Genomic DNA, 23,751 nt, shown 5'->3' on the forward strand with positions numbered 1-23,751 from the left:
ACAGAAGTGTAACATTGCCATTAAAGTTGGAGGTTTGTCATGCCACAAAACCAGGTTCAACCCACCATTTTTTTCTTTAAATGTCCTGTACCAAGTCAGGAAAATGGCCAAATGTTCATATTATAGTTCGTTTCTGTTTGTGTTACATTTAATGTTGTGTTTCTGTTGTGTCGTAGTTTTCCTCTTATATTTGATGCGTTTCCCTCAGTTTTAGTTTGTAACCCGAATTTGGTTTTTTTCTCAATCAATTTGTAAATTTCGAACAGAGGTATACTACTGTTGCCTTTATATATACTAAAACTATAATAAGTTGTGTGTACAAGAGAGGTGACAGATATTGAAGATATCTTCAGAAGTTCAAAAACATTGTTTAACAATCAAAACCGGCAACACACAAACAACATTGCTCAAAACACAGCATAGAAACTTTAGACTGAGAATCAAGAACCTAACCAAAAACTGGATGTGATCTTATGTGCTCTAGAAGGGTAGGCATAGTCTGCTCCCCATGTGGCACCCGTAAATGTTTATCAACTTATCAACAAACAATGCAAAACACCTACAAGATTCGTAAAATCTGTTTTACTACAACATCATAGAATTAATTTGTATAGTTAAGGTTGTTGTCATTTTATAATAAATAATAGAAGTACAAAATTTAAAGCTACTTTTATTAAATACTTCTGTTAGGATTTGTTAGTAGACATAAACATAAAATACAATACACATAAATGATGAGGATGAAATATATTGCACATGCCCTTGTAAATGACTTAATACAGTTCCTTCACTTTAGAGAATTCTTTTTGGTGTGAATGTATCGTCACATCCAACCTTTACACAACTACATGCCGTGGGGATCTTCTCGGCATGGAGAGTTATTCTTCCATTGTCACTGGGGCATAACACTGCCATGGTTCTGGTGACGTAATTGGTTGGTCGACAGTAATAATCCTTTTGTGGTGCATAATGGAATCTGCATTTTGTTGTTCTCTTATGGCTGTAAAATTAAAAGTAACAACAAATTAAAGTAACAAAATAACGTCATATTGAACAAAATATATATAACTCTCTAGGAATAAGTTAAATGGGATGCAGGTTACAAACCAATGAAACAAATATCAAATGATACAAATAACCCAAGGTATATAATGAAAGCGAACTCAAGTCTTCAACGGTAGACATATGTGAGGGTTTGGATAGGTGTTGTGTTTTTGTAATTTCCCCCATTTTTCAATTGTGTTTACTCATAATTCTCTATTCTTAATATGTTGGCCTATTTTTTTCTATTTGTTGCCCGGTTTTCTGCATTTGTGGCCCTTTATTATCTATTCCGTTTACCCTACCCATACCTTAATGTGTCTCATTCATTTACAATAGGATAAAGCAATACATGTAGATTAGGGAAAACACATATACTAATTACAAGCTATAAGGGACAAGATTGGATAGTATGGGAATCGAGGGATCATTAATCATTCGTTGATAAGGATATCAGGGACTGTCGAAGTAATAGACAATACAACAGACATCACCAACCACTTCCATTCGACTCCTAGTTATAAAGTGCAAACAACAAGGAATATGGTTGATATAGACTAACATGATACAGGCATACTACGTTGGGGCATTGCATTAAACATGCGAAAATATGTATGTTTATAATATGAAAATAATCAACTCATTAACTAGACCAACAATCACATTATATTCCAGGGGATTACCAAAAATATGAATCGTAAGGATCAGCTACAGTAACATGGTCACGTTTAGCCTATATATCATTTTGGCCTAACTACAGTTGCATGTCTTTTTATTTGGATTGGTTGCCATTTAATTCAGAAATATTTAGCGTTTTTTCTCTCATTTTCTGTATTAATTCGTTTATTATTAACACATGAATAAGAGGAAGCGTTACTTATACTTTAGAACGACAGCAACCAAACTCTAAACAAGGCATACTTTTCTTCTATTTTTACTTTAGTTTGGTTGATCATAGTGCTCGTTTTTTTTTATAACTTTATGATATGTTTGAGACTAAATATCTACTCACCCTATACACTCCACTTTATAAATAGTTTGGACTCCTCGGTCGCCTAAAACGACTTCACAAATTTCATCGCCTAGTTTTTTACCAGTCATTATTTGGTTGATGGATCTATAAATATGGGTCACCAGTGTGCGTACTTCCCTGCACATAGGGAATTTATGGATCTTTGCCATTTTCGTCATTCTGAAATGAAAACATGCATTGAAATATTTATCTAAATCATTTTGTGACAATATGACGTTATTCTAGTGTAGTTTTTATCACGAAATAAAAGAGTATTTTAAGACATATTAACACATGGTAAAGTTAAAATTACTGTAAAATGTTACTAGTATTACTGCAAACAGTCATGTGTTTTTTTTTTTAAATATATTAAAATACTAATAATAATAAAAAAAAAAAAAAAAAAGATTATAGAAAAAAAAGTAAAAAGTGAAATGATTAGAAGTAACATATTAGTTGGTCAGAGTAAAATGTCTTACGATGTATGCCTTTTATTTGCTTTGATCTAAATCAAAAACTCATACTCAACATGTAGCAAGGTAGAAAAACAAACATAAACCATAAAGTATAAACTTATCAGAAAAACAAACATAAACTATAAAGTATAAACTTATCGGAAAAACAAACATAAACTATAAAGTATAAACTTATCGGAAAAACAAACATAAACTATAAAGTATAAACTTATCGGAAAAACAAACATAAACTATAAAGTATAAACTTATCAAAATGAGTTTATAATGTCATACGTTCATGTCATATTTAAAGTCATTACTGTTTATTTATATTCATTATTGGTCATAACTATTCATTACTTTATCTTTTTTAAACATAAGTATGTATTGATTATTTAATTTTTCATTTTAAACATAAGTAAGTATTGATTGTTTAATTTTTCATTTTAAACATAAGTAAGTATTGATTGTTTAATTTTTCATTTTAAACATAAGTAAGTATTGATTGTTTAATTTTTCATTTTAAACATAAATAAGTATTTATTGTTTAATTTTTCATTTTAAACATAAGTAAGTATTGATTGTTTAATTATTCATTTTAAACACAAGAAAGTATTGATTGTTTAATTATTCATTTAAAACATAAGTAAGTATTGATTGTTTAAATATTCATTTTAAACCAAATAGTATTAAATCGATACAAAACGTCTTCAAAATTAAAACTAGCATCATTATTTCTGCATTATTCTAAAAAAAAGAAAGAAATCTGAGCCCTATTTTGTGATTGTGAGTATTTATTTCATTCTAAAAAAACAACAAGATAGCAAACATTGAAATGTGTTGATGTAAAAGATTTGTATCAGCTCCAAATTGAACAAGAGTTCATAAAAAAAAAACTCATTTAGATGCTATAGGTTTTGAATGAAACAAAAACAATTAATATGCACTCTGACCGTTCCGTCTCAAGACATTTCTCAAGACAACATTATAAAATCGTCAGTGCTTAATTGAAATTTCTATTTTTAAAATTTATTTACCCAGATCCTCTGATATCCTCAACTGCATTTTGTTTAGAGAAAACGTGTTTTGAAACACCGTCGCATTCTTTGCTGTGTTTTAAGTAATTCACAAAACTTCCATCTGAGTCTTTCATTGCTTGACGGCTGTAAGAGAGAGTTTTATTTATATTTCATGAAAAAGTCAATCACATCTGTAATTTCAAGGCTGTTCAATAAGCCTTAACTGTATGTAGAGATAAGGTGATTTAATTAGTATGAAGCGGTAAGATGATTTATTTAGTATAAAATGGAAGCATAATTTGACTAATCTACAATCTACTTATTTTCATATTAAAACACAATGACTGTAATACTATACAAAATTATGAAATATCGGATCTAGTGAATGTTTTTTTTTTAAATTTGTATTTGTTTTTGCATTAAGTGAAGCATGTGTGTTCATTCTGATCTTGGATCTTTACTTTTTGTACTTTCTGTTGTAACATATCACCAACGTTTTAATGGACTTTGGATAAACCTCAATGATTACCTCGGAATCTTATGTAATTTGTAAGTGCTGCCATTATATTTTCAATTATTGCATAACCATGGCATCTATGATGAGTTTACTTGTTAATAACATTTCGTATAATAAGAGTACTTACATGTTATATCTAACGTAGGTTTCTGGAACCTTACTCTTATCACAAATCCATTCCTGTGGTGGTAGACATTGTCTATACAACAAGTCGTATTTCTGACAGAGCTGCCATTTGTTACTCTTCGGATTAGGGAGAGCAGTAGCAAGCGTCACAGCTATGACAGCAATATAAAGTTGAAGTGGAACCTGAGAGAAAAATAATACGTGTTTTTAAAGGAACTTCTTTTCTGCTATCTTAAGTTTTATCTATTTTATGATAGTTTTTGTTCACAGGAATAATATGCTTAAAGTTTATCATACATTTCATCTTATATAGTTTATTTATTCAAACAATTTATGCTTTAATATCTTCAAATGAATGAAAAAACACGATGCTCAAATAAACAAACTTCTATTAGCAAAAAAGTGAAAACAGAGAAAACATATATATATGACAAAAGAGAGAGGGATTTCTGATGCAACAGTTAGGAACTCTTGATCCTGATGAACTCAATGAGAGAGATGAAAATAATTTAAAACAACTCTAAATAATAATCTTGAAATCATAAAAATTGATTTATAGAAATTCATACAGTTTATTGAATATCCAAATTCTGTTAGACTTTTACTCCAGCTTTATGTAGTTTGAGCTACAAACATGTATTTTTATAGAACATCAATAAATATGTTAAACTTTAACTCAAATTTTGTGAAGTTCAAGCTTAATTTCTTTTTTGTCATGCATCCGATTTCACCATGAGAGATGCGCATGCCTAATGAAGCTAATTTGTTTAGCGATATATTGTGTAAATGTATTTAAAAATCTTATAGAACTTTTTAATATATTAATTAAATTTCATAAATGTTTTCTTAAAACATCTACATAATCTTACCATTTATAGACTTTCATATAGACTTCTTTCAAATAAAGCAATATATTCATAATATTTCCCATAGAAAAAAGTTTTCCTTTAGAAAATAGTTTTATCCAAATAGGAAATTTGTTTTTCTTTTAACTGTGACCTTAACTTTAAATTTAGACAAATTTGTCATATTTTAATAGTTGTTCATAAACTTTTACTCATTATAAGAAATTCTTTTTAAATTAATTAAGATTTAATCTTACCATTGTAAATTCTTGTTCTGAGTCAAAATTAAATCTGATTTCTAAACTAGAAAACATGGATATTTATATGCTTAAAAGAGGAAATTAACTTCTATGATTTTTTTACATCGTTTTTTGATTCGTCCTTTTATTTGTACGTTATAAACTGATGTATTACTTAAAAGTCTTAAGGCTATGTTAACTAAATAAAAGTTACGTCTCACCAATGATTATCATATGAATGTTTTGACAACATTCGAATTGCAAACTAATCTTTTGTTTTCTACTAAAGTGGCTAATTATGGTTTTGAATATTTGACGTAATAGAGTCATACGAGTTGCGATTGGCTCTTGAATCCTTTTCCTCGTTGCATTAAAATACATAAAAGAAACGAAATTGTGAGTTATTCAGAATATACAGTTGTTCTAGCGATTTAAACATGGTAAGAAAAGACTATCATTCACTTATCATATCTCAGTTCAGTAAAGCTGCACAAACTATGACAATTAATTGAATTGAAATAACTTTTTGATGATTGGTAATATATAAATATGGTATAAATATCTAGTTATTCAGTTAATGTCTTTTATATCCGAAGACTTTACCCACAAATATAATCAAATTGTTGTTATAACAATTCTAAACTTTTCTTTTATCTAGATGCATATTTTTGTTGTTTGGTTTGCGGTATTGGGAGTATCTGGCGCTTACAAGTGTATGGATCCTCCAGAAATGCATTGGCCTGATAGGGTCAGAATATGTGATGGAAACTTTAAAAATAATCTTGGATGTGATGATAAAAGATTTCCGTATAACCAGTAAGTACATTGTTCAACCAGTTTTGTTCTGGCGAGTTCTATACATCGTTCTAAATCATAAATATGAAAATTGTTCCTGATTGAATTTCTGATTAAGATATTAAGAATTCGGTCATTTTGTTATTTATCTTTATTTTTTTCTTGTAGAAAAATCTTTTGAAGAATTTGCTTTATATTGTTTGATATATCACATCTTTTGAATAATTAAAAAAAAAACAGAAACCAAAAAGACAAATACCAATCAAACCTTAGAAAGATTAAATACAAAATTAAACTGAGAAAGATAACATACTAAATTAAAACTAAGAAAGATTAGATAAACCATGCAAGTTTCATATACATATATAGATAGATAAATATATTTAAGTCTGAAAATTACACCAAACAGTGTTAGAATATATATATATATATATTATATATATCAGCTGGCATTTTATATATGTATTTCAAACGATGTAAGTGGATAAAATCTACGTTACGTGTACAATTTTGTACACTTAATATGTTTGAGTTTTCATTCATATGCACAGATGATCAACATATCCTACCAGGTATTCTCACAAAAAAGCACACGATTAATGTTGTAGATCTGTAGATGAAAAGTATATGATTGAGCATTACACGTTATACACATACTTTTCAAAATTAAGGATATTCTCAAACAATTACACGACAAGAACTTCTCACTGACGAGACATTCTATTATTATGACTATATTAACATATAGATGAGACTTCTTTTTTTTTTATTTTCAAATTACTAGTGTATTATACTATGATGAATATTGTTATAACTAAAATGTATACCTTTTTCATTGTGTTGCAATTTTTATTTCAGTGATCATATAGAAAGCGCCCTTCAAGCTGACAGAGATCTTCTATCCTTCGTTGAGGATTCATGTAAAATATACTCTCCAGAACTTCCCCTTGAATATGAGTAAGTTTATCTTTATATTTGAAAATAATTTTTATGACAATTGTCACTATCGAGGGAATAAAAACTTTTCTAAACTGGGTGTTTTAGTAGACACTGGATGTAATTATTATTATCTGGTTGTTCTAAAAATGACAACCAACTGTCTGATAGTAAGCAAATATTCGACGAAAGAACATTTTATCAATTTCGTGCGTCCGAATAGCTTTTACTGATTCACTTTCATCATGAATCATAAAAACAAACAAATGTATAACAAGTAAAGACGATAGAATCTTTATCACCAAGATGGAGATAACACGAATGTCTTTTAAATAACATTTGTTAAAAAAGTTAAAGCTTCATTACTAGTTAATGTGTCATTGCATCAAAGTCAAAACATCAATCATCAATGTGTTATTAGAAATCAGTCCAAGTATTCATCCACGAAGTGTTTTACACCAAAATCATAATTTTGTCTCAATGTGTTATAACAACAATGTCCGAATATTCAACAACTTGGTGTTATTACAAAACGGTCCCAATATTCAACCACATTGTGTCATAACATTAACCGCAATGTGTTAAATGCAGAAAAGTAAATAATATTGCTATGAGTTTACCCTATAGTCCATTCTTTTACTTGAAATAACATTTTATATTTGTCCCCCTTTATTTAAAGGCAATGTCCAATTGATGGCGGAGAGCTTGGAAAAACATTAGGGAGATGTGAGAAGGTTTGTGATGGCGAATATGTTAATGTTACAGCTGTAAATGTGCAAATGGTAGACGAAAGAACTAGGGTGTCACGTTGGAGCAAGTGTTATGTTATACGTCCATGGGAACAGAAAGTTTACTACATGAACTGCAAGTAAGTAGATATGTTTCACACATCTGTTTTCTTTCTCAGGCGCCGCCTTTAAAAAAATCATTTATTATCAACAATGTAGTAGTGGTAGTACCAAAAGACAAACTTGTTCACATGGATATATAAAGTTGTGGTGTGAGTGCCAATGAGACAACTCACCATCCAAGTCACAATTTATAAAAGTCAACCAATATAAGTCAAAATACGGTCTTGAACACGGAGCCTTGACTCACAACGAACAGTAAGTGAACAGTTTCTAATACTTTAATTGTTATTTTATAAACCTTTATCCCAATTTACTTATTGGCAAATGAATAGGTTCATTCTCATCTTCTTCGATTCTTTTGTATCTCTGATCAAAATTGAAGATTAAAAGCTTGCTTATTTAAATACACCAAATAACTTATGATTTATTTTTTATTGCAGAAGTGATAAACCTACTTTTGCAAGCAGTACTAGTTCATTTAAGTGTGTTCCAGACAACTTTATCAGACGTAGGGTTGCCGTATTTTGTCCAGAATTTAAAGAACACCAATGTCAGAAAGTGGACATTGAATTACCCACTAACTGTGCTGCAAGTCGATTTGAATGTGTTAAACCGAAGAAATCAAAGGAACAAAAAGTAAACAGTTTCTTTGATTCTTTGTTTTTGTAGTTAGTTTTTTTAAAGAACTATCCTCCCGGCGTGCTGTAGTTCAAATCTTACGGTATCATCAAAACCATTCTGAAAAAAGAAAAAAAAAGTTTTGAACCTCAGAGATTTGAACAAATTTGATTTTCTTATTTAAATCCATGCAGACTGTGATTTTAAGTTGTTTTTTGTAATATTGTTCATTTCATCATCATCCATTATGTCATGTTCTTTTTATATTGACTTATGTGAAAATAAAACAATAACTTTATTTATCCAAGTCTTTAGTCTCTTTGTGTTAGTGTAGACTAGTTAATAATTGACATTAGTTATTTGTCATGAGTTTATTTAATTTTCCATTAATGAATAGATAGCATGTCTTGCGAGAGGTTTGGAATGCCATTAAACCAGGTTAAGGTGGTACCTAATACTTTCACTAAAATTAATTTGGCTTTTTTAATTTTCATAAAATTTTGTCAAAGTATTTACTTTGACCCTTTAACTAAAATATAAAAATTTTAAAAATTTTGAACCAACCGCTTTGTCAGAAAAATGCCACTGGTTATCTAGCAGTTTGACAAAGACCAATTTTGATCATTGAGAAGCTTAATATTCCCTTTACAGCACAATGTAATTAAGCTGACTTTACAGAGTTATCTCCCTGTAGTGTTAGGTACCACCTTAAACCCTATATTTTATCTTAGAATGTCCTGTACCAAGTCAGGAATATGGCACTTATTATCAAATAGTTCGTTGTATGTGTGTTGGCGTTTGTTTTTGTTGCACTTCAGTGTTCCTGTTGTTCCTCTGTTTTCCTCTTATAGTTGATATGTTGTCCTCAGTTTTTGTCTGTAACCCGGATTTTTTTTCTCAATTGATTTATTACTTTTGAACACCGAGATAAAAAAATATTTATACAACAACTTTACAAATACAATACAAAATTACAATCCTGCTATCTATGACGAGTTTATTTTAGGGATGTCAAAAGATCGGAAATATAAGACTCGTGTAGTCGGTCATTTTACTTTCAAGTACTCGAGTTCTCGGATAAATCTTCAATGTCCAGTGAAAAGTTTCTTAAATTGTTGGGATGTGATATTTTTTTATTACCCCTTAACAACTTAATTATTATAAGTTGACATCGCTAGACATCTTAACGAAAGACTTACGTATTGTTGCAGAACTCAAACTGTGCGACTACAAAATATAACTTGATCCTATGTAATGTGTATTGCTAGTCAAATTTTGTATTAATAAAACAAGGAATTACGCACCACCGTTTCTAAAAAATAACGTATTATAAAAGCAATGATTGGTTGTGTGTTCACGAACCACATCAGAAATATGCCAATAAAACCACCAATATGTTCATAAAGTACAACTTGAGAGACAATCTGTATAAGCTGTTCCTGTGGAGTTAGAACTTTTCATATAACGACTTGTCTTATAATTTGTCAAAAAGAAATTGGACTTTAGATTACTCATTTGAAACGATATTTAATCATAAATTAAACAATAATAAAATATAACAAAAATGAAAAACTTATAACATTAAATATAGATCTCAGACCAATCATGTGTACTCAGAAGTCTTGATTAACAAACAAAGACAAATAGTAATTAAAATGTCAATTGTTCTTGAACAAATGAGAGGTCTTTCCTTTTCGAAATGTAAAGTACATGTTCCAATTGGCGTTGAATGCATTGAAAAGCTCTCAAACACACACAAAACCGTTAAAAAATGACAAAAACAACAAATTCGATAATTTGGACATGACCTTGACTTTTGACCTTGTAACCTTTGTGAAGGTCATTGGTCCACAATGTCATTGTAAAAGACCCCATGGGTCTAGGACTTTTCGTTCAAGAGTTAAAGCTAATTTTACCTTTTCAGAAACCGTTAACGGGGGTTATGCCCCTTAAGAATATGTCAAATCCTTTCGGTCAAAATGTAAAAAAGTTGTGCCTCAGTCACCTAAACATTTTTCACTGTTTACTATTTCTGTAAGATTAAACGTTTTTGAGATATCGTCTAAAAAGTTGAAAGGTCAAAGGTCAAGGTCAACCTTAAAAACATTTAAAACACACTAAAAAACCTTAAAATAAGGTCAAAAACACATAATTCGCTATTTGGGACATGTCCTTGACCTTTGACCTTGTGACCTTTGGCAAGGTCATTAGTCCCCAATGTCATTGCTGAAGACACCATGGGTCTAGAACCTTTGGTTATATAGTAAAAGCTGATTTTGTCTTTTCAGAAACCTAAATCAGGGGTTATGCCCCTTACAGAAAGGTCAAATCTCTTCGGTCAAAATGTAACAAAGTTGCGCCTTAATGACCCAAACATTTTCCACTATTCAAAACTTCTGTAAGTATAATGGTTTCTGAGATTATCCGGTAACAAGGTGTTAGGTCAAAGGTCAAGGTCAACATACACATTTGACCTTGAGGTATTTTTCAAAGTCACATGAATTGATGATGAATGGTGAAGATCCTAGGTGTCTATGACTTACGGTTTCTGAGTTTGGGTGGCCAACCGACACCGGTTAATTTTAATAGGGGCATAACCCTACCAATGAGTCGTTGAATCCTTTCGATCCAAATGTGACGAAGAACCGGGGTCTGGTCCTGAACAAATTTCACCCTTTGTTTTTTTTTCTACCTATTACGGTTACGGTGTTGGAACGGTAACAAGGTTTTTGGGTTTCGGAGGGATTACTCCGAACCGACAAAATATTTCGACTCACAGGGTGAGTTCCAGATAGGTATTCATGACACCGATACAAAGTGTGAACATGAAAGCGACACGTCTTACGGTTAAGGCTGCTAACTTCGTCAAAGTTTGGCGGAAGAATAATAATAAACAGAAGAAATACAGTAAGGTCTTTCCCTTTTGTAAAAGGAAACCTTAATTATGTAAATAATATTAAGGTTACGGCTTGTTAGTTATTTATTCATGTAAGTGTTCCGCCGTGTACAAACACCGTTACAAATGTCTCTAATTAGTTGCGTAAGGTTCACCACAGGGAACTTTGACTTTGTTTTTGTACCCACAACTACGGATGAAAGATATTTCTAAATTTTGTTACAAGTCCTGCACATGAACAACTCTTCTCGAAAGGAACAGGCTATTCTAGTACTGCTTAATCACTTTTTGCGATTATAGATAAAACGGAGACTAATCTATAACATAAAGGAGGAAGGATAAACGAATTTACGTTGTGTTTAGATATTATTATTTCAGTATTACGAAGGATATTCAGAAGAGAACTAAATAAATATAAGCTAGATTTATCAAAGGCAAACGAGTATCCGAGTACTAAAACTGTACTCGAGTACTCGACCTTCCACGCGAGTACCCGAGTACTCGAGTACTCGTTGCAATCACTAGTTAATTTAAAATGGGACGTGAACTCACTGCCTATAATTTGTGGCACTTGATCAAACTGTCGGTAACCGATGACATATGAATACATGGCATACAACTGATGGCACTTAAACACACTGCCTACTACTGATTTGTCTTTAACTGATGGTAACTTAACACAAAAAACACTCCTTTAATACTGCAGACATATCAATCCGAATACTTAAGGCACATAAACTCACTGCTTGCTAATGATTTCACGTGAAATCACTGCCGAATACTGATTGCACTCTAACACACATTTTATAACTAATGCCACGCGAACAAACTTATTATAACTGATTTCATGTGAATATAATACCTTTTGAACGAAATGTGCGCCTCTCCTTGTCGACCTCTTCATAAATACATATGAGTCGGAGCTCCATTTTCCACTTGTGAAAAACAAGAAAATCTAATTGGTAAATTTTGGTGCATTAGCCTTTATATGCCAGGAATATTGTTCATGTACAACAAATCTCCATGATAGAGGAATTAAAGTTGTATAAAATTATAAACACGACGGGTGCCACATGTTGAGCAAGATTTGCTTCCTCTTCTGTAACACCTGATACCACCCCTAGTTTTTGGTGGGGTTTGTGTTGCATATTCTTTAGTTTTCTATGTTGTGTCATGTGTACTATTGTTTGTCTGTTTGATTTTTTTCATTTTTAGCCATGGCGTTGTCAGTTTATTTTCGATTTATGGGTTTGACTGTCCCTCTGGTATCTTTCGTCCCTCTTTTATATATCTAAGTTGGCGGTAATTTTATTATGCAGTGTATTAAATTTTCTGTACCCTTCACTACAATATTTTTGAGGTCTAAATTGTCCACACTGTATTTCCGTTTAAATTGTGGGATAGTTCGTGGGTTTCTTGTAGTTTGATTTAAATCATTTCATTTTCTGACAGTAGATAATATGAATGACTTTCCTTTTATGATTTATTATATGACCTAAAAAGGATTTACAATATAACCAGATCCAACTAAGGTCAAATTTGCCTTATAATGGTAGAATTTACTTCCCATCCAAATGCCATTTGTAATACAAACGTCTGTGTGTGGCATCGGCAATAGGCAGAATGTTATGGTCTATGTTACATAGGCCTTACAATCGATATATATACCATTTATGAATTATAGTCATTTCGTATCCTAACTTTTTTGTACCCCCCATTTCGTACCCTGGCAAAAACAATTTCGTACCCTGACCATGTCGTACCTTGACCATTTCGTACCTCATGGCATATTAACATGTAATACCATTTCGTTCCTCATGGAAGATTAATATGTATTGCCTTATCGTACCTCATGAAAGGTTAGTATGTAATACCATTTCGTACCTCATGGAAGATTTATATGTATGCCATTTCGTACCTCATGGAAGATTAATATCTATGCCATTTCGGAGCTCATGTATATGCATGCCATTTCGTACCTCATCAAGGATCTATATGTAAAACTATTTGTACGATCATCTTCGGACAAGGTGATCTATTGACTGTCTGTTATTTCTCTAATTAAAAAGCCATAGCAAGTTCTTTGATTGGTCATATAAGGTGCAAATACGTATGCAAACACTTTGACTCATGGCTTACTTTTTGAGTAAAAGTCAGCTTGTGTCCCTTTTCACTGCATTTCCTGACAAATACAACTATTAATTACTATAAAAACAGTAGCAAATAATTATGTCTTTGTTGGTTAATTAACCTCATACTTTTCGAGTTTAACAAATAATTAAGATCAAATCCTGCAAAAAAACAAAGCATAATTATAACTATTGAAGTTTCCAAGTGCTGCTTAATCAAACCAATCATCGGTGTTTATAAAATTGTTACGTTTAAATGCATAATTTTATTTAATATATTATATTTAAAAAAAAACTTAAAATCATGATAAATTTTTCAAAATATGATAACATGTATTAAGCCTATGAGGTACGTAATGGTAGATGCATTTTGCGCATAGGTTACGAAATGGATATTATCGTTGGTACCAAATGGTAAATGTTGGGTACGACATGGCAGATTTGGGTACGAAATGGCAGAGGTATGAAATGGTCAGGGTACGAAATGACTTGTTTCCACAGACATAATCATGATAATAGGTAAAAACGTCAAAAGTTTTGGTATACCAGTTAAATTTGTCATACAATCTTAATCATTAGAAAAACAAATTAATGTTTCAACAAAGAAACCCTAAAACACATTTACTAGTAAACAAAGTACATAAGCAAAATGGAAAGACAATAACTCACAATTAACCTTCGCACAATAACACAATGGTATGTATAGGTACCGAGCAACGTCATATGTATTATAAAAGATTTTTTTCTATATAAGGACAAGACGTTCTTTGACATATCCGTGGCCTCAGATACTGATTTTCTTTAGTTTGACTCCCAGCTGCAAGCTCTTGAATACCATATGAGTTGGGAAATGTATATTTTATATGTATGTGACTTTCATTTATTTCTTCTTGTGCTTCTGCTATTGTGGGAACAATTTATAATTTCAAAAGTAAAATAATCTCGCTTATCATAGACTTCCGTTGTGAGATGACCGCTTATATCAATTTGAGGTATAAGTCTAAAATATGTATTTCTAGTTCTTAAGGACATATTATAGGAACACAATCAAAAGTCAAATGAAAACTTTGCATTGTTAATGGAAAGACCATCATCAATGTATCGAAATGTGAAATTAAATGATCGGATTTCTTAAATTTTCTTGTTTTTTATAAGTGGCAGGTGGACTCATTTGAAAATAAGAAAAGGTCGACAAGGGGAACAATACCGAAGTACCAAAAACAAACCAAACGCAAATACACATAAAATGAACTATGGGCTTTGCTCATTGCTAAACCGTTGGCCGTACAGTATCCTGTAGTCATTGTTGAAGGCCGTACAGTGATCTATAATTGTCAATTTCTGTGTCATTTTGATCTTTTGTGGAGAGTTGTCTAATTGGCATTCATACCATATCTTCTTTTTTATATTTGATAATAACTGCCATATTCCTGACTTGGCACATGACATTTTAAGATGAAATATAGGATTTTACATGGTTTAATTTCTATACCTCACACAAGACATGCTATCTATTTTCAATGGAAAATTAAAGTAACTGATGACAAATGGGCTCTTGATTAGTAGTAAAATCTTCTTAACTAATATCAATTATTAACTATTCTACACGGAAAAAAACTACAAGTCTCGTATAAATACAGTTGGTGTTTTATTTACACATAAGTCACTATTACAAGAACATGGCATAATGGATGATGAAATGAACAATACAACAAACAAAAACATAATATCAGTCTGCATGGATATAAAATGGGAAAACAAAACTTTCCAAATCTATGAGGTTCAAAATTTAAAGCATGTTATCTATTTCTTCCTGCCGTGTTGCTTTTACTGATAACATTAAATTGAGCTACATCACATCGTGTTGATACATTTCTGTAGTTTAGAGAAAACTACAAAAACAAAGAATCAAAGAAACTGTTTACTTTTTGTTCCTTTGATTTCTTCGGTTTAACACATTCAAATCGACTTGCAGCACAGTTAGTGGGTAATTCAATGTCCACTTTTTGACATTGGTGTTCTTTAAATTCTGGACAAAATACGGCAACCCTACGTCTGATAAAGTTGTCTGGAACACACTTAAATGAACTAGTACTGCTTGCAAAAGTAGGTTTATCATTTCTGCAATAAAAAATAAATCATAAGCTATTTGGTGTATTTAAATAAGCAAGCTTTTAATCTTCAATTTTGATCAGAGATACAAAAGAATTGAAGAAGATGAGCATGGACCTCTTCATTTGCCAATAAATAAATTGGGATAAACGTTTATAAAATAACAACTAAAGTATTAGAAACTGTACACTAGCTGTTCGTTGTGAGCTAATGTGTTCAAGACCGTACTTTGACCAATAATTGTTGACTTTTATAAATTGTGACTTGGATGGAGAGTTGTCTCATTGGCACTCATCTAACAACTTCTTATATCTATGTGAACAAGTTTGTCTTTTGGTACTACCACTACTACATTGTTGATAATAATGGAAAAAATTTTAAAAAGGCGCATGAGAAAGAAAACAGATGTGTGAAACATAACTACTTACTTGCAGTTCATGTAGTAAACTTTCTGTTCCCATGGACGTATAACATAACACTTGCTCCAACGTGACACCCTAGTTCTTTCGTCTACCATTTGCACATTTACAGCTGTAACATTAACATATTCGCCATCACAAACCTTCTCACATCTCCCTAATGTTTTTCCAAGCTCACCGCCATCAATTGGACATTGTCTTTAAATAAAGGAGAGCAATAATATAAATTTTATTTAAAGGAAACGAATAAACTGAAATGTAACCTCATAGCAGTATTTAAGAGATAACTGTATTGTATTTGAAGCTTTAAGGACGTCCATCGGTAGTTTTACTGTCGCAAATTTAGTTTACCTGGCGACGCGGAGCGGAGACAGGTAAACGGGTATTTGCGACAGTAAAACTACCGATGGACGTCCTCAAAGCTTCAAATACAATACAGTTATCTCTATTCTAATGCAAAACAAGTTCATAATTAAATTTCAATCATTATTTCAGTGTAAAACCTTCATTAAAGAAAATTCCGCGAAAAGATGTTATCTTCTTTGGTCCCTACACTAGATGACGTCATAGGTATGCTTCCGGCGTCAAACATAAACACCGTGCGTTTTCTGGCTTCTGTGCCGCTTCAGAATGTAATAAAATTTGATAAAAGGAAGATTTTTAGGCGCAACAAGTGAGTTTTGTGTTTATTATTGTAGAAATAACATGTCAATACATTGCGAAATTCAAAATGTCGGCTTCCTTAGTTACAGACAAGGAGATAGAGAATTTTACGCTTGCTGTCATCCAATCAGAACAATTGTTACAACATAATTGCATTAGAATAATTACTTTGCTGCATTAAACACATTGCGGTTAATGTTATGACACAATGTGGTCGAATATTCGGACCTTTTTGTATTAACATTAAGTTGTTGAATATTCGGACTTTGGTGTAACAACACTTCGTGGATTAATACTTGGACTGATTTCTAATGACACACTGATGATTGATGCTTTGACGTTGATGCAATGACACATTAAATAGAATTGAAGTTTAAACTTTTTAAAAAAAATGTAATTAAAAGACAACCAGATAGTAATAATTACATCCAGTGTCTACTAAAACATACTCGTTTAGAAAAGCTCTTTCATCCCCTCGATAGTGACGGAGGTAATAACAATTATTTTCTAATTTATAGATAAACTTACTCATATTCAAGAGGAAGTTCTGGAGAGTATATTTTACATGAATCTTCAACGAAGGATAGGAGATCTCTGTCAGCTTGAAGGGCGCTTTCTATATGATCACTAGAATAAAAATTACAATACAATAAAAACAGGTATACATTTTACTGATAACAATATTCATTAAAGTATAATACTCTAGTAATTTGAAATATAAAAATGAAGTCGTGGTGTGATTGCCAAAAAGACAACTTTTCACAAGAGAAATTGCACAGAAATTAGCATATATAGGTGAAAAATAATTTTATAACTACACATTTAATGTTCCAGATTTTTGTATGGGTAACGTATGCTCAATAGAATATTTGCCAATCAATCTTTAACAAATCTGTTCTCTGGAGTGAGTTGCTTACTTTACAATCACAGAGGCCGGTGTGTTAAAATGTTATTTCAAAAAAATTATTCGGTGTATAAATATCAACATAGATGCCATAGATCAGTAAAAAGTTATCATCTATATGTTAAGGGTGTACTTAGGTGAGGTTTTGGAATTTGTGTCAATTTACCAAAATTTTAGAAGATTCTTGATTTTCTTTCTTTTGGTTTGAGACTTAAATAATACCGATGCAAATATAAGGTAAAAGTCTGAGTCAACCTTTCCCCGCCACATTTTAAATCTCAAATATCTCGAAAAAGAGGTCCATGATTTTTTTTCCTTAATTGATGCTCTACCAGCTTATAGTATCAATTTTAATTTCTTAATTTCTTAATTTTTTACCTAACCTCACCTAAGTACTTCCTTTATATGTCTATAATAATATTTCCTAGAATTTCTCTTCCATGAGAAATTCTCGTCGTGTAATTGTTTGAGAATATCCTTAATCTTGACAAGTACGTGTATACAATGTAATGCTCAATCATCGTTTGAAACACATATACAATGCCAGTTTACAATTAACAAGAAAAAAAGTTGAATAGCAAAATGACCGATTTCTTAATATCGCATTTAGAAATTCAATCAGGAACAATTTTTAAATTTATGATTTAGAAAGATGTTTAGAACTCGCCAGAACAAAACTGGTTAAAGAATGTACTTACTGGTTATACGGAAATCTTTTATCATCACATCCAAGATTATTTTTAAAGTTTCCATCACATATTCTGACCCTATCAGGCCAATGCAGTTCTGGAGGATCCATACATTTGTAAGCGCAAGATACTCCTAACACCGCAAACCAAACAACAAAAATATGCATCTAGATAAAAGAAATGTTTAGAATTACAGTAACAACAATTTGACAATATTTGTGGGTACAATCTTCGGATATAAAAGTCATTATATTAATAACTAAATATTTATACTGTATTTATATATAACCAATCATCAAAAATTGATTTCAATTCAACTTATTGTCATAGTTTGTTTAGCTTTACTGAACTAAGATATAATAAGTGAATGATAGTCTTTGCTTACCATGTTTAAATCGTTAGAATAACTATATTCTGAATAGCTCACAATTTCATTTCTTTTATGTATTCTATTGCAATGAGGAAAACAATTTAAGAGCCAATCGCAGCTCATATGACACTATTACGTCAAATATTCAAAACCATAATTATGCACTTTCGTAGAAAACAAAAGATTAGTTTGCAATTCGAATGTTGTGAAAACATTTATATGATAATCATTGTTGTGACGTAACTTTTATTTAGTTAACATAGCCTTAAGACTTTTAAGTAATACATAAGTGTATAACGTACAAATAAAAGGACGAATCAAAAAACGATGTAACAAAACCGAAGAAATTAATTTCCTCGTTTATGCATATAAATATCCATATTTTCTAGTTAAGAAATCAAATTTAATTTTGACTCAGAACAAGAATTAACAATGGTAAGGTTAAATCTTAATTGATGTAAAAAGTAAAAGTTTATGGACAACTATTAAAATATGACAAATTTGTCGAAATCGTAAGTTAAAGTCACAGTTAAAATATAAACAAATTTCCTATTTGGAATCGTAAGTTAAAGTCACAGTTAAAATATAAACAAATTTCCTATTTGGATAAAATTATTTTCTATGGGAAATATTATGAATATTTTGCTTTATTATAAAGAAAATTATATGAAAGTCTACAAATGGTAAGATTATGTAGATGTTTTAAGAAGAACTTGTGTTTAGTAAAAATTTGTGAACACCTTTTAAAATTTATAAAGTTTTTCTACTTTTCAATTCAAGATCACAGTCTTAAGAAACTCAAATTTTCCGTTTTGAAAAACAAATTTTGTAACAGAACTTTTTTGGAAATATAAACAATATTAGAGGTAATGCATGATAATACTTACGCATATTATTCCTGTGACCATAAATTATTATTAATTAGATAAAACTAAAGATTGCTGTAAGACATTCATTTAAAACACGTATTAATTTTTTCTCAGGTTCCACTTCAACTTTATATTGCTGTAATAGCTGTAACGCTTGCAACAGTTCTCCCTAATCCGATGAGTAAGAAATTTCGGCTCTGTCAGAAATACGACGTGTTGTATAGACAATGCCTACCACCACAGGGATGGATATGTGATGAGAGTAAGGTTCCAGAAAACTACCTTAGATATAACATGTAAGTACTCTTATCATACAACATGTTATTAATAAGTTAACTCAATAGACTTATTAAGAAGGAATATAGTTACGATACTGTTGTCATGTCATTAAAGATTGCATATTTTGGCGTTAATATTGATTCACTTATAGGGTCTTTGCATCGGAACTAACACATTTATTTAAAAACCAGTTGTTGGCATGACACGGCTTATGTTCTTCTCATATTTGTTATGATGGTATGATACTAAACCCCTAACGGGAATGATTGTGCCTGATAATCATATGATGAAGACATAATCTTTCAATCAGTTTAATTGAAGTCTGTAGCTGGCATGTCAGTTAACTTCTAGTAGTCGGCTATTATTTATGTATTATTGTCATTTTGTTTTTTTTTCTTTGGTTACATCTTCTGACATCGGACTCGGACTTCTCTTGAACTGAATTTTAATGTGCGTGTTGGTATGCGTTTACTTTTCTACATTATCTAGAGGTATAGGAGAGGGGTGAGATCTCATCAACATGTTTAACCCTGCCGAATTTTTGCGCCTGTCCCAAGTCAGGAGCCTCTAGCATTTGTTAGTCCTGTATTATTTTTAATTTTAGTTTCTTGTGTACAATTTGGAGTTTAGTATGGCGTTCATTATCATTGAACTAGTATATATATTTGTTTAAGGGCCAGCTGAAGGACGCCTCCGGGTGCGGGAATTTCTCGCTGCATTGAAGACCTGTTGGTGACCTTCTTCTGTGGTCTGTTCTATGGTCGGATTGTTGTCTCTTTGACATGTTCCCCATTTCCATTCTCAATTTTATTATCATCATAGATACCATGATTATGCAATGATTAAAAATATAATAGCAGCACTTCTGAGAAAATAAATAAGATTCCGAGGTAATCGTTCAGGTTTATCCAAAGTCCATTATAACTTTGATGATATGTTACAACATTAAAGGGCAAAATGTAAGGATCAAAATTCACACATATGCTTCACTTAGAAAGAAAACAAATACAGATTTAAAATAAACCAATTGCTATCTCTGATATTTCATAATTTGGTATATTGAACAGCCTTGAAATTAAAGATGTAATTGAATATTTTATGAATTATAACGAATCTCTCTCTTCTCTCTTACAGCCGTAAAGCCATGCAAGACTCAGATGGAAGTTTTGTGAATTACTTAAAACACAGCAAAGAATGCGATGGTGTCTCTAACCACGTTTTCTCTAAACAAAATGCAGTTGAGGATATAAAAGAAACTGGGTAAATAAATTTTAAAAATAGAAAATTTCAAGAAAGCACTGACGACTTTATTATGTTGTCTGCAGAAATGTCTTTACACAGAACGGTCATGATGCATATTATTTGTTTTTGTTTCATTCTAAACCTAGAGCATCTCAATAAGTTGTTTTTTGAAAAAAATGAACTGTTATTTAAGTTGGAGCTGATAATACGAAACTATTACAATAACATATTTCAATTTTTGATATCTGGTTGTTTTTTGTTATAATGAAATAAATACTAACAATCACAAAAGAGAGCCCAACCACTGAGTTCAACTGTTTACAGTAATATAAGTAACATTTCACAGTGATTTAAAATTGACCAACTTTTAAGACGTCTTCTAATTCTAATTCGTGATAAAACCTACGTAAGAATACGGTCACACTGTCACAAAATGTTTAAGATATATATGTTCATCCTTTTTTGCAGAATGACGAAGATGGCAAAGATCCATAAATTTCCTATGTGCAGAGAAGTGCGTACACCTGTGACCCATATTTATAGATCCATCAACCAAATAATGACTGGTAAAAAACTGGGCGATGAAATTTGTGAAGTCGTTTTAAGCGACCAAGGAGTCCAAACTATTCATAAAGTGGAGTGTATAGGGTGAGTTAATTTTTAGTTTCAAATATATCATTTAGTTATGAAAAATACGAGCCCTATAATCAACCAAAATTGAAGTAAAAATAGAAGAAAAGTGTGTGTCTTTTTGAATTATAAGCCACACCTCTTCTTATCTCATAAAGATAGAAAATGAATTATGAGGAATAGTAGGATGATGAAATATTACGATGAATGAATAATGGACAAACACGATAAGGAATAGGGACTTCGAATAAAACAAATACAGAAATGAAGGACCGCCATCCAGACGATCAAACGTGTCTGTTATTTAAGACAATCTCTACTTTCATTTAGTCTTAATCTATTAGTGTTATTGATATTCTGTTCATTGATGTGTACTCGACATCTTGTTTAATTCATTCCAAGCGGAATATATAATCTGTTTAATAAGAAGTTATTTTGCTTATTTAATGTGTTGTTATTATTTATTTTATAGTCATAAGAAAACAACAAAATGTAGATTTCATTATGCACCACAAAAGGATTATTACTGCCGACCAACAAATTACGTCACCAGAACCATGGCAGTGTTATGCCCAAGTGACAATGGAAGATTAAGTCTCCATGCCGAAAAGATCCCAACAGCATGTAGTTGTGTAAAGGTTGGATGTGACGATATGTTCATACCCTAAAAAAATCTTTAAAGTGAAGGAACATTATGAAGCCATTTACAAGGGCATGTGCAATATATTTCATCTTCATCATTTATGTGTTTTGTCTTTTTAATATTCATTTCTATTTATAAACTACAACAGAAGTATTGAATAAAAAATTGATTTTAAATATGTACTTCAATTTTTATTATGAATGACAACAACCCTAACTATTCTGAAGAATTTCATAATTATGTAATAAAATAGATCTAAGATTTTATCAGCATTAATTAATATGAACGGTTGTTATATGTGGAGCATAACACGTCTATACTTCCGAAGCACCTAAGATCCCCATATTTTTGGTGGGGTTTGTGATTCTAGTCTATAGTTTCATTGTTGTTAGTTCATTCGTCTTTTTTCATTGGTAGTAATGACATTGTCAATTTGACAATTTTTTTTCGACTTCTGAATATTTCTATGGTATCTGTTGTCTCTCTTTAACATATAACCTATTTAACTATAAGTATCGTACACCTCTGTCCTAAATATAGTTTATTATGATAGAATCAACCTATCATTTTTTTTCTTCTATTGTTGACATATTGACAGTGATTCTTTAATATTTGTAGCCCTACCATGAGTTTAAATGCTTAGGCAATTCTACCTCTCAAATATTTTACCTAAGCTTTGGTTTGCAAAACTTTTATGAATTTTTGGCTCTCACTGCTCTACCACTTCGCACTCTATTTAGCCTTTCTAACTTTCTTAGATTTAAGCATGTCTGATGGGTCTTTTGTACACGAAACGCGCGTCTGTCGCAAATACAAAATTTCATTCCTTGTATCGGTGACCAGTTTATTAGATTCTACAATATATCAACCTTAAAGTTGACATCGATCCCGGACTTCATCCTCTGTCGATTTTTATTTTGTTAGGTCAATTATCATCGTATCGACCACAAAGAAAGAATATAACTATATGTTCTGTTATAGCATAAAAATTGTTTTATACAACACTTAACACCAATTAAGAGTGCAAAGTCTTTGATATAGCAATAAGACAAATATAGGTTCAAATCGTCGACATCATCAATAGGTTTCAAATAGTTTTCGAAGCTTTTCTATTTGATTAAAACTTTATTGCTTAACTTTTTCGTGAATTTCATACCTCGTAGAATATATATTGAACTCGACAACTCATTTAATATAGGAATATACTCGATATACCAATACCTATGCAATAGCCTTATAATAATAGTATATGACACGTTTTTCCTAAATACTATCTATTATAATAATTATATCATTTGACAATTCTGTCCTACATATAATCTATTATAATATTAGTTTCTAACACGTCTGTACAACATACAATATATCATAAGTTCGTCTCTGACACTTGTCCTATATAGAGTCTATAACTCGGTAATACGTAACACGAACACAACCAAAAACTTGGGATGA

The 23,751-nt window shown here is 31.1% G+C and overlaps 4 protein-coding genes across 4 annotated transcripts; 2 read left to right on the forward strand and 2 right to left on the reverse strand.

Annotated features, from left to right (window-relative positions):
* Window positions 1–663: 663 nt before the first annotated feature.
* LOC143049544 (uncharacterized) lies at window positions 664–5,329 on the reverse strand. The gene is made up of 5 exons (XM_076223149.1): window positions 5,273–5,329; window positions 4,172–4,353; window positions 3,546–3,671; window positions 2,054–2,233; window positions 664–1,000 (listed from the first exon to the last, which is right to left on the reverse strand). Exons 1-5 carry the CDS (start codon window positions 5,327–5,329, stop codon window positions 793–795), a joined length of 753 nt encoding a protein of 250 aa, XP_076079264.1. The 3' UTR covers window positions 664–792.
* A 583-nt stretch (window positions 5,330–5,912) lies between these two features.
* On the forward strand, window positions 5,913–8,730 carry LOC143049545 (uncharacterized). Its single transcript, XM_076223150.1, has 4 exons — window positions 5,913–6,070; window positions 6,908–7,006; window positions 7,665–7,853; window positions 8,277–8,730. The coding sequence occupies exons 1-4, from the start codon at window positions 5,913–5,915 to the stop codon at window positions 8,503–8,505; spliced, it is 675 nt and encodes a 224-aa protein (XP_076079265.1). The 3' UTR covers window positions 8,506–8,730.
* A 6,406-nt stretch (window positions 8,731–15,136) lies between these two features.
* On the reverse strand, window positions 15,137–18,676 carry LOC143049269 (uncharacterized). Its single transcript, XM_076222964.1, has 5 exons — window positions 18,652–18,676; window positions 18,276–18,433; window positions 17,202–17,300; window positions 16,020–16,208; window positions 15,137–15,600 (listed from the first exon to the last, which is right to left on the reverse strand). The coding sequence occupies exons 1-5, from the start codon at window positions 18,652–18,654 to the stop codon at window positions 15,372–15,374; spliced, it is 678 nt and encodes a 225-aa protein (XP_076079079.1). The 5' UTR covers window positions 18,655–18,676; the 3' UTR covers window positions 15,137–15,371.
* Window positions 18,677–19,626: 950 nt separating this feature from the next.
* LOC143049273 (uncharacterized) lies at window positions 19,627–22,469 on the forward strand. The gene is made up of 4 exons (XM_076222969.1): window positions 19,627–19,801; window positions 20,919–21,044; window positions 21,495–21,674; window positions 22,129–22,469. Exons 1-4 carry the CDS (start codon window positions 19,683–19,685, stop codon window positions 22,322–22,324), a joined length of 621 nt encoding a protein of 206 aa, XP_076079084.1. The 5' UTR covers window positions 19,627–19,682; the 3' UTR covers window positions 22,325–22,469.
* Window positions 22,470–23,751: the final 1,282 nt, after the last annotated feature.

This window comes from Mytilus galloprovincialis, chromosome 10, assembly GCF_965363235.1.
Source record: "Mytilus galloprovincialis chromosome 10, xbMytGall1.hap1.1, whole genome shotgun sequence".
NCBI classification, from domain to species: domain Eukaryota; kingdom Metazoa; phylum Mollusca; class Bivalvia; order Mytilida; family Mytilidae; genus Mytilus; species Mytilus galloprovincialis.

Coding starts and splice junctions, on each gene's coding strand:
- LOC143049544 (XM_076223149.1), bottom strand. CDS start 5,329: ATGTTTTCTAGTTTAGAAATCAGATTTAATTTTGACTCAGAACAAGAA. Junction 4,354..5,272: donor CAGAACAAGAATTTACAATG/GTAAGATTAAAT, acceptor TTTTTCTCTCAG/GTTCCACTTCAACTTTATAT. Junction 2,234..3,545: donor GAGGATATCAGAGGATCTGG/GTAAATAAATTT, acceptor TTTTCATTTCAG/AATGACGAAAATGGCAAAGA.
- LOC143049545 (XM_076223150.1), top strand. CDS start 5,913: ATGCATATTTTTGTTGTTTGGTTTGCGGTATTGGGAGTATCTGGCGCT. Junction 6,071..6,907: donor AAAAGATTTCCGTATAACCA/GTAAGTACATTG, acceptor TTTTTATTTCAG/TGATCATATAGAAAGCGCCC. Junction 7,007..7,664: donor GAACTTCCCCTTGAATATGA/GTAAGTTTATCT, acceptor CTTTATTTAAAG/GCAATGTCCAATTGATGGCG.
- LOC143049269 (XM_076222964.1), bottom strand. Junction 17,301..18,275: donor AAAAGATTTCCGTATAACCA/GTAAGTACATTC, acceptor TTTTTATTCTAG/TGATCATATAGAAAGCGCCC. Junction 16,209..17,201: donor GAACTTCCTCTTGAATATGA/GTAAGTTTATCT, acceptor CTTTATTTAAAG/ACAATGTCCAATTGATGGCG.
- LOC143049273 (XM_076222969.1), top strand. CDS start 19,683: ATGAGTAAGAAATTTCGGCTCTGTCAGAAATACGACGTGTTGTATAGA. Junction 19,802..20,918: donor AACTACCTTAGATATAACAT/GTAAGTACTCTT, acceptor TCTCTCTTACAG/CCGTAAAGCCATGCAAGACT. Junction 21,675..22,128: donor CATAAAGTGGAGTGTATAGG/GTGAGTTAATTT, acceptor TTTATTTTATAG/TCATAAGAAAACAACAAAAT.